At 37.5% G+C, this 17,789-nt stretch overlaps 2 protein-coding genes across 2 annotated transcripts in view; one reads left to right on the top strand and one right to left on the bottom strand.

The window, feature by feature from the left end:
* The window catches only part of LOC134664543 (juvenile hormone esterase-like), a 178,842-nt gene that overhangs the window by 126,157 nt on the left and 34,896 nt on the right, over positions 1-17,789 (top strand). The gene's annotated exons all lie outside the window — the stretch shown is intronic.
* LOC134664567 (disintegrin and metalloproteinase domain-containing protein 10) overlaps positions 1-17,789 on the bottom strand; it is a 91,638-nt gene that overhangs the window by 44,488 nt on the left and 29,361 nt on the right. The window contains exons 2-3 of the mRNA XM_063521281.1: positions 4,783-4,982; positions 4,235-4,301 (exon numbers count right to left, since the gene is read on the bottom strand). Of these exons, the coding sequence (XP_063377351.1) occupies positions 4,235-4,301; positions 4,783-4,982 (267 nt within the window). The remainder of the gene's footprint in view (positions 1-4,234; positions 4,302-4,782; positions 4,983-17,789) is intronic.

Here is a 17,789-nt window from a genome sequence, read left to right as displayed (position 1 = left end):
GTGTAGGTATTAACTCGTAAACCTTTCACAAAACAAACCAATAGGTCTTGGAAATCCTGCATGTCTGAAATCACGAAAAAATTACAAAGGCTCGAAAAGTAAATAGGGAGGAGAAGCGAAATGCCTTCGCAAACCGCAGGGCACCGAAAATGTTTTCAGTAGAATTTAAGAGCTGTGGTGGCAGAAAAATTCCCGTACATTGCGGGGCGGCGTATTTTATTTATCATGGAGTATTTTATTACTTGCTGGAAAATATGCTTCCATTAATCCATGAGGATATTAAAATACATTGAAAAGTAGGTGCATACTTTTCAATGGATTCATGGAGGCGAATACATATTCGATAGGAACTCGATACAACGTACTTAAATACAAAAATTAAAATGTTTTTTTTTTGTTGTTGAAAACGAATATGTGGGTATCATACCCACTTTAAACATTTACTGGCTTTGTTTTGTTTCACAATGTTTTCGATTAGTATAACTCTCATCATCATTAGTATAACTTTACCTACATTATAAAAACCCCCGACTTATGTCAGCGCCATTTAGTGAGTTAGTAACCAGGGGTGTTGCGGATGCAGATTTTTTGACATCCGCGGACGCGGATGCGGATATTTAAAGCCTCACATCCGCGGATGCGGATGCGGAAATTGCGGAAGTCAAGATTTGGTACTTAAAAAATGTCAAATATTACATTTTTAGTAATTATTATTTAAAAAAAACCGAAACGTTTAGTATTTGAGCAAGAATATGGTAGGTATAGGTGCGTTTTATTTAATAAACTGAATAAACAGTAACTTGGCCGACTTTTCGGGATCTAGATGATTTCGTTAATATAGTGACGAAATTGCCGAGCACTTACGCCGCCGCTAAGACGTTCCTGTTACCGACTTGGTTGACATCCGCATCCGCATGAGCTCCGCATCGATTCTATGCGGATGCGGATGTTGAAAATAATGCGGATGTTCCGCGGATGCAGATATTCGCAACATCCCTGTTAGTAACCTATGTAAGAAACATTGCTATCGCGTAGACTGCGAACCGTTTTGGAGAAGATTGAATATGATGGGAAAATTCATTTTTGTCCATTAACACACTAACAAGCCTCTCATAGCTGAATAGTGCCGTTACTGTTTCATTGGGGGTACAAAAAAAATGTCACAGAATACGACTATTGATAGCATAATATGACAAGTTAGGCAACCATATTGGTAATACCTGACGAAAGTGTAGTGTACTTCGGTCAAATAACAATTTTTATCTACACACATGTCATTAGTGCTCTATAATACGTTCAGAAACCGTAGGAAATGACAAGCTTTATTACAACCAATTTTACTATGAGAACTTTCTTATCTGTGGTAGTAGGAAAAATTGTACTTTAATGTACATAACGTTATAGATTTTTGTAGGTTATGAGTTTAAATTTGGAACAGCAGTCAAAACTCAAGTAGGTCTCTATTCTAGTATCCATAGATATTAAAACAGTTATCGATACGAAACGTCAATTTAGTATGTTTTTTAAATATAAACCGCACGACATTTGATCTCGAGTGACATGAGAATAGGGACTTCATTCTTTTGTCTAGAATTAAAAAAAAACTAAGGATGTGTGACATGCGTGAAAAAAGTTTTCATTCACCACCATTTGACGTACAGTTTATCTTTTAGCCACTCACTTGCTTGATATTTTTCAGTGACCTCTATTATTATAATAAAATAAGGGTGACAGCTGGTAGCTACAGTTACCAAAAGCATGTGAGTGGTTAGTTAGTTTTAAGTATGTGTTTAGATAAAGTAGTGTATGTAACTGTACATAATTAGGCATTAACCCCTCGAACGCCAGTGTCAAAAATTTGCTACTGAATTAATAACCAAATTATTAATTTTATTACAGTCCAAATTGTCTGGGACGGATACGGGACAAGGCAGTTGAGGGGTTAAAACACTCGTGTGATCCTATTAAGAAACTCACTAACGTTCGTTTCTTAAACCCACACTCGTATTTTAATGCCTCTCATTATGTAGCAGTCACATAAACTACTATTATATAACTGTTTAATAAACCATAAACCAATAATGTCCATATATGACCCCTAGCCCCTGCCACAGAAACAGGTAATTTTTTTCGGGAAGGAAGCGATCGTCCCCTCATATTTTATGTATGCATTTCCTTTATAGCTATTAGATCTAATATGACATTTGGAATCGAATAGGAAGTTATTTGTTTTGCTTTTTAGCTAGCACTGAATTGACGATAAAAGAAAATGTATTCAGATAATTCAAAAAGTTACTCCAGAACAGATGTAGGAATAAATAATTAATGGGTTGCGAGTCGCGGCTTCGTCGGTAGACAGAAGCGAGATTGTGCTCGCCCCGAAACGTTCAAGTAGGTAAGTATTCGACCTTTGATAACGGTCACATTCAGATATATCTGCGTTTACAGCGACAACTGGTCGTAGGGCCTGTATGCATAATCGCGACTCGGTAGCAAAGTGCATAGAGCCGGTGTAAGTAGGGCGACGAACTGCGATCGATGCCGCTACGCCCTCCGCACAAGTTTATCCATTCGCACTGTTCCAAACTTTCGCGATCATAACCACACCGGTGCGATGCTGCGGCTATACTTGTAAACACGAACGAAAGCGATAACGAAATTATGGTTGTAGTCTTCGCTCGAATGAATAACACAAGCACACAAAAGGAATCACCCCTATATGTAATGTACCTACGTATATATGTCCATGAGACCGTGACAACAGTCAAACGGTTATCAAGTTATCGACGGCGAGCATTCAGCAATCGCTGGCACGATGGGGGCCCAAATCAATATCTAATTATACGAGTACGGCTCGCATGCCCTGCACGGGATGAGTGTAACGGTTATTTACTTAATTTCACAAGACATTTCGTACCTACACGGTAAACGTTACCTTCAATTTTGTTCAGATATTTGAAATATTTTGAATGCCTCTAAAGAATTTGATTTACATTTCGAAATGAGGACAATGTCGGGGCAAATATTCTGACGGAGTAATTATTTACATAGCGTCTTTAGGTAGCAAAGGTAAGCTTGCGGAGCGGGAGCACTGCCGCGCGGCTCCGTCCGTTCGCCGACATTAAAAGTCGAGTGGCCGCCGAAAGCTCGGAAAGCTCCCAATTAGCCGGGACTTTGACGCCATCCCGACAGTAATTGCAAAAAGAAATATGTTTTAGTGCTCTCCACCCATTATTAATGTTCAAAACGAGAGATCGGCCCGCTCAATTATACACGGGACGGGCAGATGCGATGCGAGCGGTGTTTGACTCCTGTTTGATTAAAGAGAAACACAATCGCGAGCGACGTGCTCCGAGCGGGACTTATTAAATTTTCTCTGGGGGTGAGTCAAACAATGGCGTTATATCTGAGCTCTAGATAACGTCGGTGTTCGCAGTGTTCTCCTCACAATGGGTGCTGCGCCCGACCACCGCACGCCACCTAAACTTCGACTCCTTGTCGGTTACTTTACGATGTGCATTAGGTACTCTACGAGTTATTTTAATTGTACTCATTGTCACGAGTGGGGTATTCTTATACGCGCTGTATGTATGTACTTCCGTTCCGAGACAATGGTTCCCACATACAGTTACCGTTGACAGAGGTGTGGACAAGTTACAAATACTTGAAGAATGTTCTCCAGATAATAGGCTACATTCCTACTAGTCAAATCAGCTTCTTTTTTAGAACTGTCAAAACGATTTGCTAATATGGAATTTATATGAAAACGAATGTAGTGACGTCACAGTCAACTCACCTACTTTATATATTTCAATCCGATATATTAAATAGAAATAGTGCTTAAAAATAACTGCTGCCTATGTTTTTCTAATTATTATCTGGTGCTTTATTTCGTGTACGGTGTGAAATAATTTATTTTAAGTAGAGGAAACATCCCTATTTGGTTAAACTTTTTGTAATTCGGTTGAAGTTTATTCGAAATTATCTATAATGAGTTACTAAGAACCAATGCTTGTTAGCGTCCAAATTCTTAAAATATTTTAAGCCTTCTTCAAAAAACTAAAAGCAAAGAGTCGAATATTATAATTTATAAATATATCGCGCCTACGTTCTTGGTCAATTATGATGAATTTCATCATCATGGTTGAAGTTATTAATTTGCGTCCTTCCACATAATCTCTCACCAAGGACGTTGCTTGTTTTATTGCTTTATAACAGAATATTTAATGCTTACCAGCCAATTCCCCGTGATATATGTGCGAAGTGTCGACATTGTGTATTTGCCCCTGTGAGCCCTCCACCTGAAACAACGGAAAATTCATTAAAATTATTTACGGTAGCAGCCAAGCGGCCGCAATATCGTGTAGAGGAACAATTTCCAAAACTATTTTCAATTTAGTATTCCAGCTTTGTTCTGTCCTACATCCTGTACGCAAAGCATAACATTATCAACATTCTTGAAGAGTGAGTATAAGCTGTAAAGAAATGCAAATCGTTAAAACGTCTTATGCACTACATGCATCAACTCTGGACTTTTCGCAGAGTAATTTGCAAGCTTAGGATGAGTTATCGCGTACGAACTCCGAGTAGATGTTCACCTACAAAGCGCACTTTTGCTCTAGTATAATCAAGTATTAATGTCTTAGGTATTTTTCTGGCAGTGGACGTCTTTCAGCGGATTGTTATTTGTTGTTTAATCAATCAGGTGCGCGGATCTTGTGGAGATCCATGCGAGTGCTGCGGTTCGTGCAAGTCGCTTGTGTTATGTTATGATGTACTAACCTGCAAGTCCTCATGGAAGGCGGACAGGTCGCGCCGGAGCCGCAGGTGGAACCGCCGGCCGTGTGCGCGGAACTTGAGCCGCAAGTCGGCGGGTGCGTCTGTGGAGCGCCGCGCGCGCGTGTGTTGCTCGTGCAGATCGCTCGCGTCGTACTCGAGCGGCTCGTAGTATGTGATGTATTCGCTTAGTTCGCGACGGGTTGCTGTAACAAAAGAGAAAAACATTATGCAAAGGTACTTGTTATTTTTCCTGTTTCAGACATTCGAGACGCCTTGATGACTTTGTTTTACGTGTATGCAGCAGCAACGCTCTTATATTCTCTTAATATTTTTAGTAAAGCTGTGCTTACATAATTTTAAACACCACTCTCGCTTAGCTATTTGAGCTGCTCACCTTGTTAATCTTTATAATTTATACATTTGATACATAAATCGAATTAATAAACGAATAAAATTTAAATCCACTGAACGGCATATTAATTTAAATATCCACTTCTTTGTGTATACTGCGTAGTTTCAATTATTAAATTTATATCAGCTGTCAATCAACTTAAAACACTCTCGTTTTAAATTTCAGATATTATTTGTAAACACAAATTTGAAATACGACTATATTTTTGCACAATTACACAATTAATTAACAATTTGCTTAATTAGAATTGAGTTCGGATAAGTGACTTTAAATATCGTCTACTAACAAGTTTAGCTATCAGATTAATTTTGCAGAATGAAATAACGAGAAAACTGACGAGAGGATCGAATATAAGAATCGAGTACATATATGTATTTTACGGCACGGAAACCATCACATTACGTGTGAAAGATGAAACAACGACATTAACGTTCATTAGACACATAAAGATCCGTTCAAATTTCTACATGGTATGTACAATGGCATTTGCTTTCTCATTATATTTCAAATAAGTAAAACACAACGGAAACAACTTAATAATAGTGTCTTTTTTTCAAGTTTTGCAAACCATAGTCAACGCTGATAACGGCACGAATGGCGACCCATAAACGAATGCAAATCCTCCTCCTCCATCCTCCATACGTTTGCACACATGCATACTCTAACTCCCAATAACAAAACTCCCTCGTAGAGCAAAACTAAAGCTTGAAACGTGTCACAGGCAGTCCATGAGGCCCAGTTGAAAGGCTTAAGGCAAAACAATCTGAACTGGAACACCGACTTCGTTGACATTCAGCAAGCACGCAAGGAAGGCATTGCTCAAGTTTTTAATTGGTAAGACAACAACAGGTAAGTACGATAACACCAAACAAAAACCACCCGCTCAAAAAGGCTACGCGAAAGCTTTTAATCTTAACTAGATTTTTTCTTTCCTAAATTAAGAATGAAAGTACGGCGGGTAAAGTAGAACAAAAGGGATGCCACAGACAAAGTAGATTTAAAAAACTTTCCCACTCAGTTACATAGTTAGATACTGGGGGAAAACACGAGATTCAATTTAATTTCGATGAACAATAAATAGTCCTGGATTTGAACATTGGAGGCATTTTTTTATTTAAGTAGGTCAATTGAGCACCACTAAATCTGAATTCGAGCCGCCCGCTTCACATTCCACTCAGATTGCCTAATAACGATTTCGTTACCGATTTTGTAAGTTGAAAGCGTAACGAAAGTCCCCTGAAAATTATGTGATTATCTGATTATTTATGCTACACTTACTGATAATAAACAATCAGTAAATTTACTTCAGATTATCAAACTTTTTGCTGACTATATATGTTGAAAAATATTCTTCACGTAATAGTTACTGATTGATTAAGTATTAAAGAGTGTATTACCAAATTACCTCCGCATTTCAGGGTTTAGCAAAGCGACCGAACAAAGCGTCGTACATAGTCTGATGCCTAGCCAGTCACAGTCAGTCGCAAAGCTTCGTCTCTGACTGTGAGCAGTTCTTCATTAGATTTTATAATTGATATTTGATCAAATATGGCACTCTATGTAATTTGTTTTCTCCCAAATGAATAAAAGTATACTATTACGAATACCTATTTAAAAAAATGTGTTTCATGATTATGTTAATCATGAAAAGAAAGCTCTTACTAAAAAAAAACCTGAAAAAATAAATAGGTAGGTAAATGATTAATCAGTTTAACACAATGTTCGTATGGTATGAGTCTTAGCTACCTAAGCGACAAGACATTTTGTTACCTATTCTTACAGGAATTACTCTGAGCAGGAATACGGATTTCCTATTTGTTAGGTATTGTAGAAGTTAGAATTGAACGCTTAAATAGATACCCAGAAACAATAGTTATCGCCGTTATTGCAATCTTGAGTCAGACGACGAATTGCAAATTCGGCAAGCGAGGACAAACAGACGCAGTGGCTTCGCACGTCGACTAAATACAGTTAAGGAGTTTAGGTGCAGCGCAGTAGCAAGATGCCGCTTATCGCCGTGGAATGTTATTCTCAATGCTTTCAGAGCGAAGCAGTATAAGTACAAACTCGAGATTGACATCGGAAGTTACACTTACAGTCCGAGTCAAACGCTTGCCTCGGTAAGCGGTAGAAATATAGGGCGACAGACAAGTGCGACAACATCCCGAGCGTGTAACTCAAGTGTCTTATGTTTGTAGCAATATCCAATGCACTTACGACCTATCTAATACGTTTTTGTAGCGTACGTGTCGTTAACAAACGTCATATGTGCACGTTAATTACTGAAACTTACTACTTGGAAGTATCAAGTTGCTAGGTACCTAATACTGTGCTCGCTTCACCCCGGCTTGTCCAACTTGCAGTTTGATTAAACGACAATTGAGCACCGTTCGATTTATCCGACTGGATTTTTTCGTTACGTTAATTAATTATAAACTTTGGAGAAACTTCAATGACACTCGCTAAGACAATAGACGAGGCCCTTGAAATGGAAATCTAACTCGGAAACGGGAAATTTAACAATTAGATTTACTAGTTTTTGTTGGAAATAAGAAACCGCTTCTCTATATTAGCCTTCTGCCTTCTGTATTTGATGTTTTTTTAGCTTTATTATTTTTTAATTTAACGCGAATTTTCTTTACTAAAAAAATGACTAATTTAAGCCTATAGAATTTTATGTTACTATGAAGGTATACCTGCTTGTCCAAGTTGTACTTACACAATTGGCTCGCGTCTAAATCATTTTTGTTCTTTAATGATAACGGTAAGTGCTAATAAGTTATTTAGATTTCCTACACTATACCTACAATTAGAATGTCAATTATTTCGATATTAGTGGGCGTTAGAGCGTTAAATTAATACAATAATAAGCGTGGAATATTCGTCACACGCCAACGCTTAAGCCTCAACTAGCTTCGACGGAACTCGAAGGGGAATTATTATTCCCAGAAGGTCCAACGAAGTGTCATAGCAGCGAACGCCAATTGCCTTCCGAACTCGAGCCAGAACCTTCCTGGGAAACTTCAAGAGGAATAACACCCATGAATATTGATTAATCTAAGGGATAGGACGGATAGATACCTATAAACAGCCCAGAAGGATGTTTAGTTTAGTTAAAGCTCGCTTTGCGAATGCGGGTTAATAATGTTAATATATTAGTTATAAAAGATGGTGCAATGAATAGAGACATCAGAGACGTCACTTTCAACCTAACAACGTTTTGACTACATTTTGTTTTCAACTAAAAACGGTTAATTTCATGTAAACTAGGTTGCGTTTTAAATGTTTTTATCATCTCTATCCAGTATAACCATACGCTCGGAGTAATGAACAATGGAGCCGCCATTAACAGGCATTCCCCTCTGTCGAAAATAGGCGGCCAATGGTCAACCATATGTATGGACTGACGTTTATCTGACATGACGTACCTATACATTTGATGTGCCCCTCCCCCGCAAAAAACGGCAGACTATTTTGTACCGAAAATTTTAGACATGGCGTCTCCCTTGTTAATTACTCCGAGACCATACGTGATGACTGATGATATTTATTTATATCTCATTGAGTATATTTAAGTTATTAGATATCTAGATATATCATCAAATAAAAGCAAACTGGTATTTCTTCTTCTTCTTAACTTAAGGCTAATTCCCTAGATGTATACATTATCGGATCTAGTATTTTTAAGAATTATACATTTAGTAGTTTGCATAGATTAGTGTCTAGAGAAAATATTAGCGTGCTCAGGAAACGTGGGTTAAGGTTAAATGTAGCATAACGTTCACACCCCTGCCACCCCGACAATCCGCGAGACAAAGATTTAAGTAGACCTCGCAGTTAAGACGGAGCGGGTGCTTGAGGTAGCTTGCGACACAGATCACTCGACTACTAGACGGACCATATTAAATGAGAGAGCAACCGTAACTTTCGTCAATTTTAAATATTGGCTTATACGTGGACATTATGTAAGATTAACTAGGTCACAAATTAATGGCGCGGTATAGTTTGACAAGTAGAGCGTCTAGAATCCGCCGAAGCTTACACCGACGTCACCGACTTAACAGGCGACAGAGTAGAAGCGCCACTATAAACGTCCTATTTCTATGAAAATATGACGTTTATAGAGTCGCTGTAAATTCGATGCAGCATCAGATTAGCTCTATTTAGGCCCCCCCCACATCTAGCGTCTTTCGAGCGTCGGCGTCTACAACTCTATGGCCGCTGCTCGACGCAACTGCGCAGCGACGTCATTTTCCATAGCGCTGACCAGACGCCGACAGACGCCGACGCTCGAAAGACGCTAGATGTGGCGGGGCCCTTACACCCCGCCGCAAAAATGCAAATCAACTTATCAACTTTATGAATGAATGTCCAGCTCGCTGTACACTCTATAATGTGATGATTTTGCAGGTTGCAAGTTTCACAATCATAACGCGGGGTCTGTAGATGGTAGTCCACGATGCGACATTATTTACGCGCAGCTGCAGAATGCAATCCGGAGGCAGCAGCATGAGACGGTGGATTTATTTAACGTCCCATTTGGAATTGATACCCTAGCGCCGGCACGCAAATAAAACGCGCAACATGTTACCCTAGCGACGCCAGCGTGGCGTTTTCTTAAAGGATACTGTTTGAGGGTATTGCTTTGTTTACTAGTTATTTTGGTTCAGCACTTTCGCTGAGCTTAAATAGAATCGGCGAATCCAAAAGGTAGGTAGCAATAACAATATGTGGAGGGATGCAATACTACCGGTGGATGCAGTTAAACACATGGTTGTATACAGGGTGTAATCGTTAAGTGTAGCCAGGGATATTTCTGCTTTTATTTAAAAAAAGTTATTAATGTAATTTTACTCATTGGGTAACGCACTTTCGATATCAATTTGAAGCTTTCTGATATCGGTTATATTTACGGAATTATCGCCTGGCTACACTTAATGATTACACCCTGTATTGTTAGTCACATCACATACGCTACTATAGACTATTCCTATAGTAAAAGTATTTTAGTAATGACTAGCGTAACCAGACTGCCCGGCTATTGTGTCAGCAGGTTTGACGGTCGGATAATATAAGTACATAAATTAGAACCCTTTATGATTTACTAACTGCAAGGCTCAGTGTTACGTATATGTTTGACCTTTCGTACCTACCTAATTATTAAGGCGCACTTGTGCCGCGTACCGGAAAACAAAGCGTAGGTAAACAAAATTGCAGTAAAATCGAGATCACTGAATCTGTGCCATGTAATGTTGCATCATAATCAATTGTGTCAAGGCCGCTGTGCAAATTATCTCTTTTGTAGTTTAAGCAGAGGATGCAGAACTAACCACATGCTGCCAGATTGATACTATGTTATTAAAAACAAACACCATCTCGAAATAGTAAACTTATGCATTCAAATGTTCACTATATCGCGGATCATTAACATATTAGCAGACCATTAAACTGCATATGTAATAAATGGTAATGGTATTCATAGAACACTTCAACATTGCAAGCATTGTTTGAAACCGGTATTAAAAAGGATAACATAACGGTTATACTGATCTCTTGTCGATAATTCAAAACCGGTTCCCAAACAGAAAAACATTTTAATTACTATAAACTGGTATCAGAAAAGTACCGGTGTTTTTACCTCTGATGCAAAGCTCTCGTCGTTTTACCGATATCATTTAAAGGAAAAATTGCCGTACCTATAAATTTTAGATGTAACTGCTTCGTACTAACTTCATTTTCAGTCAGTATAAATTTACGGTATGCCCGCAGTTTAATATTTTAATTTCAGCAATTTTAAATACTTAACGCGCTTTGGGTTATTCCAAAAGTTACTCTGATAAATATACTTAACCGTATTATTTAAATAACAAAATGATACACTGAAATAGTTGTCACATACTAAGTTCTTTGGCCGCAGCCACGGGAAAGCAGAAAAAAATTGATATGTTTCCTAGTTGAAAAAAACTATAACTTAAATTTTGTGTAATAATGTTCGTCATTCGGTGGTACCTTACATTCCTACTACTAGCATTACAAACAGGAATACATTGTATTACAAAACATTATGTTTCATGCTTTTACAGCTTCGAGCTGCATTCGGGGTTGTAATATTTAAACCTTTTCCGTTTATTTGTACAGTAGCACGGAACAGGCAGTTTTTGCCAGCGCTGCGTGTCACTGGGTCAGTGGGACAGGAGCTCGGGATAGAATCACAATGTCAGGCTACTATTAGTACGGTCAATGGTTACTTTTATTCAACACCTTCTAGGTCACTGTTCTGAGGGTGTCCTATTAAAAGTACACTCCGCGAATCGGAACCCTAGGCTATCTACATACCTATAAAAACCCATCACATTAGCAAGTAGTAATATTTTTTTAAATATTTGTTGACTGTAACGTTACTGTGATAACATAGTTCGATGGTAATTCAATACCATTTAATGATCAGATAGTACCTTGTCTATGAAATGTAGAAGGAATATGCTTGATATTAAATAGCCCATAACGATATTCGATATATTGAAAATGAATAAGATTTTTTTTTTCGCTGAAAATACCGACCAAATGACCAAATTTAATTTAGTTTACGCTCAAGCGATCTGAATTTATAGCTTAAGTTAACATACCTACGTTATTATTTTAATCTCAGGCCTTTGCGAGGCTTTACTATTGTTTTCAGCAGTATTAGGCCTAAGATTAAGATTGGCTGAATCAATACTCAGCTCAGTGTAACCCTTGAAGTTAATGTTTATAAATAGGTGCTTTATACGCACGCGAACACCTTGGTCTGAGTATATACGTAAGCTATAAACATGCTCCTAATTGTTATACGGCCCCGACACTATCATTAGCAATGACATGAAATTTCATGACGCTCCAGCGTTTGGTCCAGTCAGGTCATGACATTCCTAAATCTCCCCACACACTTATCAGTATTTCTATCAGTATTTTTATCATTACCTTTCACGGGGAATTTTAAGTTATTATTTTCCTAACCGTTCTTAGTTATGTTGTAGTGTACGTTTTGAAGAACACAAAACTAAGACATTATTCAATCATCGATTCAAATATTTCTAACCTGTCGTAATTAAACTATGTACTGTGGCAACTCTATGCCCGATGAGCCAGAAAAATGCAGAAAAAGAAATAGTTAATTAAAAATAATATTTATTTGTTTCAACCTTTTCGTGCGTGCGTGCGCCATGATTGTGTGAACGATTGGTAGTTAAAAAATGTATCCAAATATTTTTTTTATTCTTACCACGAACCGGGAATCAAACTATTCTTAAAGTACAATCAGCATCATATAGTAGGTAGCATCCAAAGTACCTATCCTATTCAAATAGTTCGGTACGCCATACATACCTATTATATGGTGAACCGAACTATTTGAATACTTAGGATGCTACCTACTATACGACGCTGACTGTACCTACTGGATTCTTCTGTTATGTAAGAATGTATAAGTATTTGGTTAAGAAAAAAGGTACCTGATATGTAGGGATTGCAATCCGGTCCGGCGGATCCGGTAATCCGACCGGATCCGGCACATTTTTCAACCTACCGGATCCGGCAAAATTCACAAAGTGAATCAAAGCGCTAAAATATAAAATAACAGCTTAAAACACTGCTAAAATTTAAAAGTTCTCGCCAATATTCGAATTTTCTCGCTCGCAAACAGCAAGACAACAACTTGTTTGTTAGTTGACGCTAGACATGTGCGCCGCGCCGCCGCGCCGCCGCCGCCGACGATTTTTCCACGCCGCCGCCGCCGATAAATTTGACCGGCGTATAATCGGCGTGGGAAATTTTGATACCTATCGTGTCTTATTCCATGTTGCGTAGTGAGTAGATAGTGTCAGAGGTATAATTTAAAGATCCTTATGCTTTTTCTCTTATTATTTGCCAGTGAAGCAAATCATTTTTGTCGTTGCGGTGTTAGCTGTGATAATGATAACGATTTAGCGTTAATTTAAACAAGAATAGTTTTGGGATCTCAGGTTATTATTTGACATTTTCTCGCACAGCTTTTTTGTAGAACGCATTTTGTTTTACATCAATAGTCTCTTTATTGTCAATTTAATCAGTGAATTAGTTCATATCTTAGGACATAAACATGCTATTTTCTTCTTAGAATCTCCAGCAAGCTGTCACCACCACGATTATAATTGTGTATTTTATGATTTCTCGTATGATGCTGGTGACACGCATGAGATGGTCATCATATGATAGGTATGATTTGATTTATTTATCACATACTTAATATAAAATTTCATTAATTCTTAGTCATTTTATGGTGATTATCAGCTTCTTTTACTTAACAATATATATTTCAATCAAAATTATAAAAGTCAGGTTAAAGCTTCGTAATAAGCTATACCTAAACAATTATACCTACTTATAGGAACTTAAATCACCAAGTATCATCACTAAGCTAGCAGTAAAGAAAACAAAGTAGACCTTAATATTTCATAACACGGGACACTTCAAAGACATTCTGTTGAGCGAATCAGCCTGCCAGAGACTTTTACTTTCGAAAAAGATGACATCTTTATTCCAACATACATTTCTGTTAAACTTCAGTTCAGACAAATGTAAAGTATGTAGTTCACCATTATTTCGTAACAAATCCTAGGTGAGGCGACAGCGGCTGGGAAAAGTCAATATAGATTTAAGACAACTTATAAAGAACTTTTTTTTGTGTTTTATTTGTATTCCGCTTACAAAGTAAGTAAAAATACTGCCTAAAATGTAGCGATTTAAAGTACCTATCCTTTTTATTTCAATATTTAAACATACCGTTGGTAACCGTTAAGTTGGTATTGGTAATAAATGGTTGCCATGTGACATGACGGGATATAATTTTCGGCAATAATTTAGAAAACACACATAATATGTTTTGGATAGCCTAGTAAATACTCAGAAGGCTCATTAAAATGTAGAGTTTCTACAGCCACGTTCTCATGCAGTATCAAAAATTATGCCACGCCGATTTCACGCCGATCACGCCGCCGCCGCCGGTCAAAAAATCATCGGACGCCGCCGCCGATGATCTTGCCATCGGCGCACATCTCTAGTTGACGCCAGTCTTCTAGCCGACGAAATATGTGTAGTCGTAGCGTTGAGATTTCCGTGCACCGTAAGTACTGGATTGGTTTATATTCAATTTATTGTGTTGTTTCATTGTAATTTAATGTACATGTTCTTTCGTTTTATTTTGTATAAACCATTATAGCCCACTTTAAGACACAGGTTTTTGGGGTATCCGAAATACTAATACTTGTACATAATAATATTAATTATTAAAAAAGTGGTTAGGATTTTGCTGATTAAAACTAGTCGGGGTTTCTGCGGTTGACCTGACGTTTAGTAAAAACAATATCTGTGGAGGTTCGAAGTAAGGAGGTATAAAAAAAGAGTCCGTCATAAAAAAGAGTTCGAACGGGATAGTCTTATATGGAACATTCAACCATAAACACTAACTATGCATTCTCAATTAGTCATAAAACTTTTTAAGCTTTACAGGCCTGATTTAGTTAATATGTTTTATCCTTCTTACAAATACATAAGTCGAAATGAGAGATAAAGGCCAAAACGAGAAGATCAAAACTATTCATAGCTAATTCAGGCCAGTAACGCGTTTATAAATAATGCCATAAACCAGAGAGTTTACTTTTAGGATAGATGCATACTTACAACATGTTATTATAAGGCCATATACAGAATATACAAAATAGGGATGTTGACCATATTTTAAAAAATATATTGAACTCCATGCACGAAATAAAACGCAAAAGGGAATATTACGCAAAAGTCGGCGTAGAGTCCACTAGCAAATTCAGAGGGTCTACTTCGAAATGCGAAAATCGAAATTTCGTTATCAGTCTCTAACGCTCGAATACGCAAGAGTGATAAAGAGGCAGAAAACGAAATTACGCGGTAAGCCCTCAGTATGTGCTAGAGGCGCCCCCTACGCAGAGTATTGCGTAATACAGTACCGGTCAAAAGTTTAAGTTCACTCTGTAAATTCGGTTAAATGAAGCTATAACACAATGTACTAATAAAAGTATTTAATAATCTTTTATTACATAATAAATTAAAGGTAATTCTCTAATTTAAAACCACAATTAAATAAAAAAGATCAGTTTTTGCCAACTTTAGACTCTTCAAAATATCCGCCTTTTGCTTTCAATGCTGCCATACACACTTTCGGCATTCGCGTAATTAGTTTTTGCAGTGTTGATGTCGAAATTTTATTCCAACAAATGTATAGGTATTCCCAAAGCTGTTCTTTATTAGTTGGCCGCATTTTTCTCACACTCCTGTCCAATTCATCCCATAACAACTCAATCGGATTGAGGTCGGGCGATTGAGGAGGCCAATCCATATATTTTAATTCTTTTTGGTTCTCTTTGGATGAAATGTAGTTTTTGCACAACTTCGACGTATGCTTGGGATCGTTGTCTTGTTGGAAAACAAAACCTCTGCCTACAATCCGTTTTCCAGATGGAAAAGCGTGACGTTGCAAAATGTTATGATACATTTTCTTATCCATTATGCCATTGACTCTCACGAGATCACCAACTTTATCACCCGCAAAGCATCCCCAGACCATAACTGATCCTCCACCGTGCTTCACTGTTGGCATCACGCATTGCTTTATCATTCGTTCGCCTACTTGTCGTCGAACATATTGACGACGTCTCCCTCCAAAAATTTCAAACTTCGATTCGTCAGAAAATAAAACTTTAGACCACTGTTCAGACGTCCAGTTTTTGTGTTTCTGGGCCCATTTCAACCTCTTAACTTTATTCTGACTACGTAACAAGGGTTTTTTGGCAGCAATACGACCTTTTAGACCATAGTTTCGCAGACGCCGTTGCACTGTCGAAACCGATACTCGCTGTTCTCGGGTGGCGTTGAGTTCTTCGCAAATTTCTGGAGCAGTTAGAGTACGTTGGCGTTTGCTCTGCACGCAAATAAATTGGTCTTCGCTTTTAGACGTGACTTTTGGCCTACCTGATCGAGATCGACTGCAATTAAGACCGGTTTTTTGTTTTCGTTTCAAAGTACTCACGACAGCGGTTTGAGAAACCTTCATTTTTTCAGCGATTTTCCGCGTCGTGTAGCCCTCATTTGACAGAGTTACAATAACAGCACGAGTTTCGACACTAAAATCGGCTTTGCGACCCATTTTAAATGATTTCTAACTTCACGAAATCTCATAGGAAATACGGAACAAAAATATTAAATGGATCAAATTTTCCGAATAACATAAAACGATTCCTCCAAGAGGTATTTTTATTGTTATTTGGTAGTCGTGGAAACAATTAAACGTTTGAAATTCAAAACATATTCTATATTTGAGCATAATTACATATGATAACCTTATTTCGCAGAGTGAACTTAAACTTTTGACCGGTACTGTATTATTCTATTTCCCTGAATAGGGAATATTACTCGAAACTCTGCGTAGGGGGCGCCACTACCACAATCCATCACAATCTGGGGGTCTACTGCGAAACACGAAATTTCGTTATCTAACCTCTCTATCACTTTTCATCATCATCATCCTCACTTTTGCATATTCGAACGATAAAGAGGCAGATAACTAAATTTAGATTTTCGCGTTTCCCGGTAAAAATATAATTAAATTGTTGTAAATAACATAAAATAAAAGGTTTTTAATTTTTATTTCATGTATGGAAACTTGTAGAAAGGGACAGAGATTTTCTTTGTGCATCGTATTCTGCATGTTTTCCTTTTTTCTTAAGAGTCAAGTGAAAATAAACTTTAGAGCAATGATAATAGAGTAGGTATACTTCACTTATTGATTTAAATGCCAGTAATGACTCTTGTTAGTATAAAACCTTCTTCTAAAGTACTTTAAATGACGGAATGAGGGATTAGAGTGATGCGCTCCACTCACTATCAGTATAATGTCATTATTTTGACATTTCTTCAAAAATATTAAAAATGTTTAATAACTTCATTATCGTCCATCATTCTTTCTGTCATCTCTGATTCCATCATTCTAACCAATTCACTGTCAGTATAATGTCATTTCTAGTATCATTACTTTGACATAACTCCAATACTGACGGAAATTATTAAAATAAACTTCATTACTTGCCGTCATTCCTTCATGACACTCCCTACACTATCACTAAAAACATCATTCCGTCAAAGTAATGTCAGTATCCATGATAGTGTCGGGGCCGTATTACATTATTAGGCCACCGCCACCACAAATATGGCGCAATTTATTATAGGTAAGTAAACAAAGTAAATAGGAACTTGCTATGTAGACAAACAGCCATATTGAAATAGTCTCTGACTTTTGTTTACATAGTTAGCAAATTCCATTGAATGACACTTTACTAACATAGGAAATCTAGATAAATTCGATTATTGTAATAAAATAAACGTTCCCCTAGAACATTGTTATCGTTTCTTATCAATAACGTTTAGAACGTATGCTATCAATAACGTTTAGAACGTTAGAACGACATATGACTGTGCGATGCGGGCTACCTATTAGTTAGAGTTACTTACCTACCCAACGATACCACATTCTACAAACTAATAAGATTATCAT

The sequence above is a fragment of the Cydia fagiglandana genome, chromosome 5 (genome assembly GCF_963556715.1).
Source record: "Cydia fagiglandana chromosome 5, ilCydFagi1.1, whole genome shotgun sequence".
NCBI classification, from domain to species: Eukaryota; Metazoa; Arthropoda; class Insecta; order Lepidoptera; family Tortricidae; genus Cydia; species Cydia fagiglandana.
This window is presented reverse-complemented; position numbering and strand designations above follow the sequence as displayed.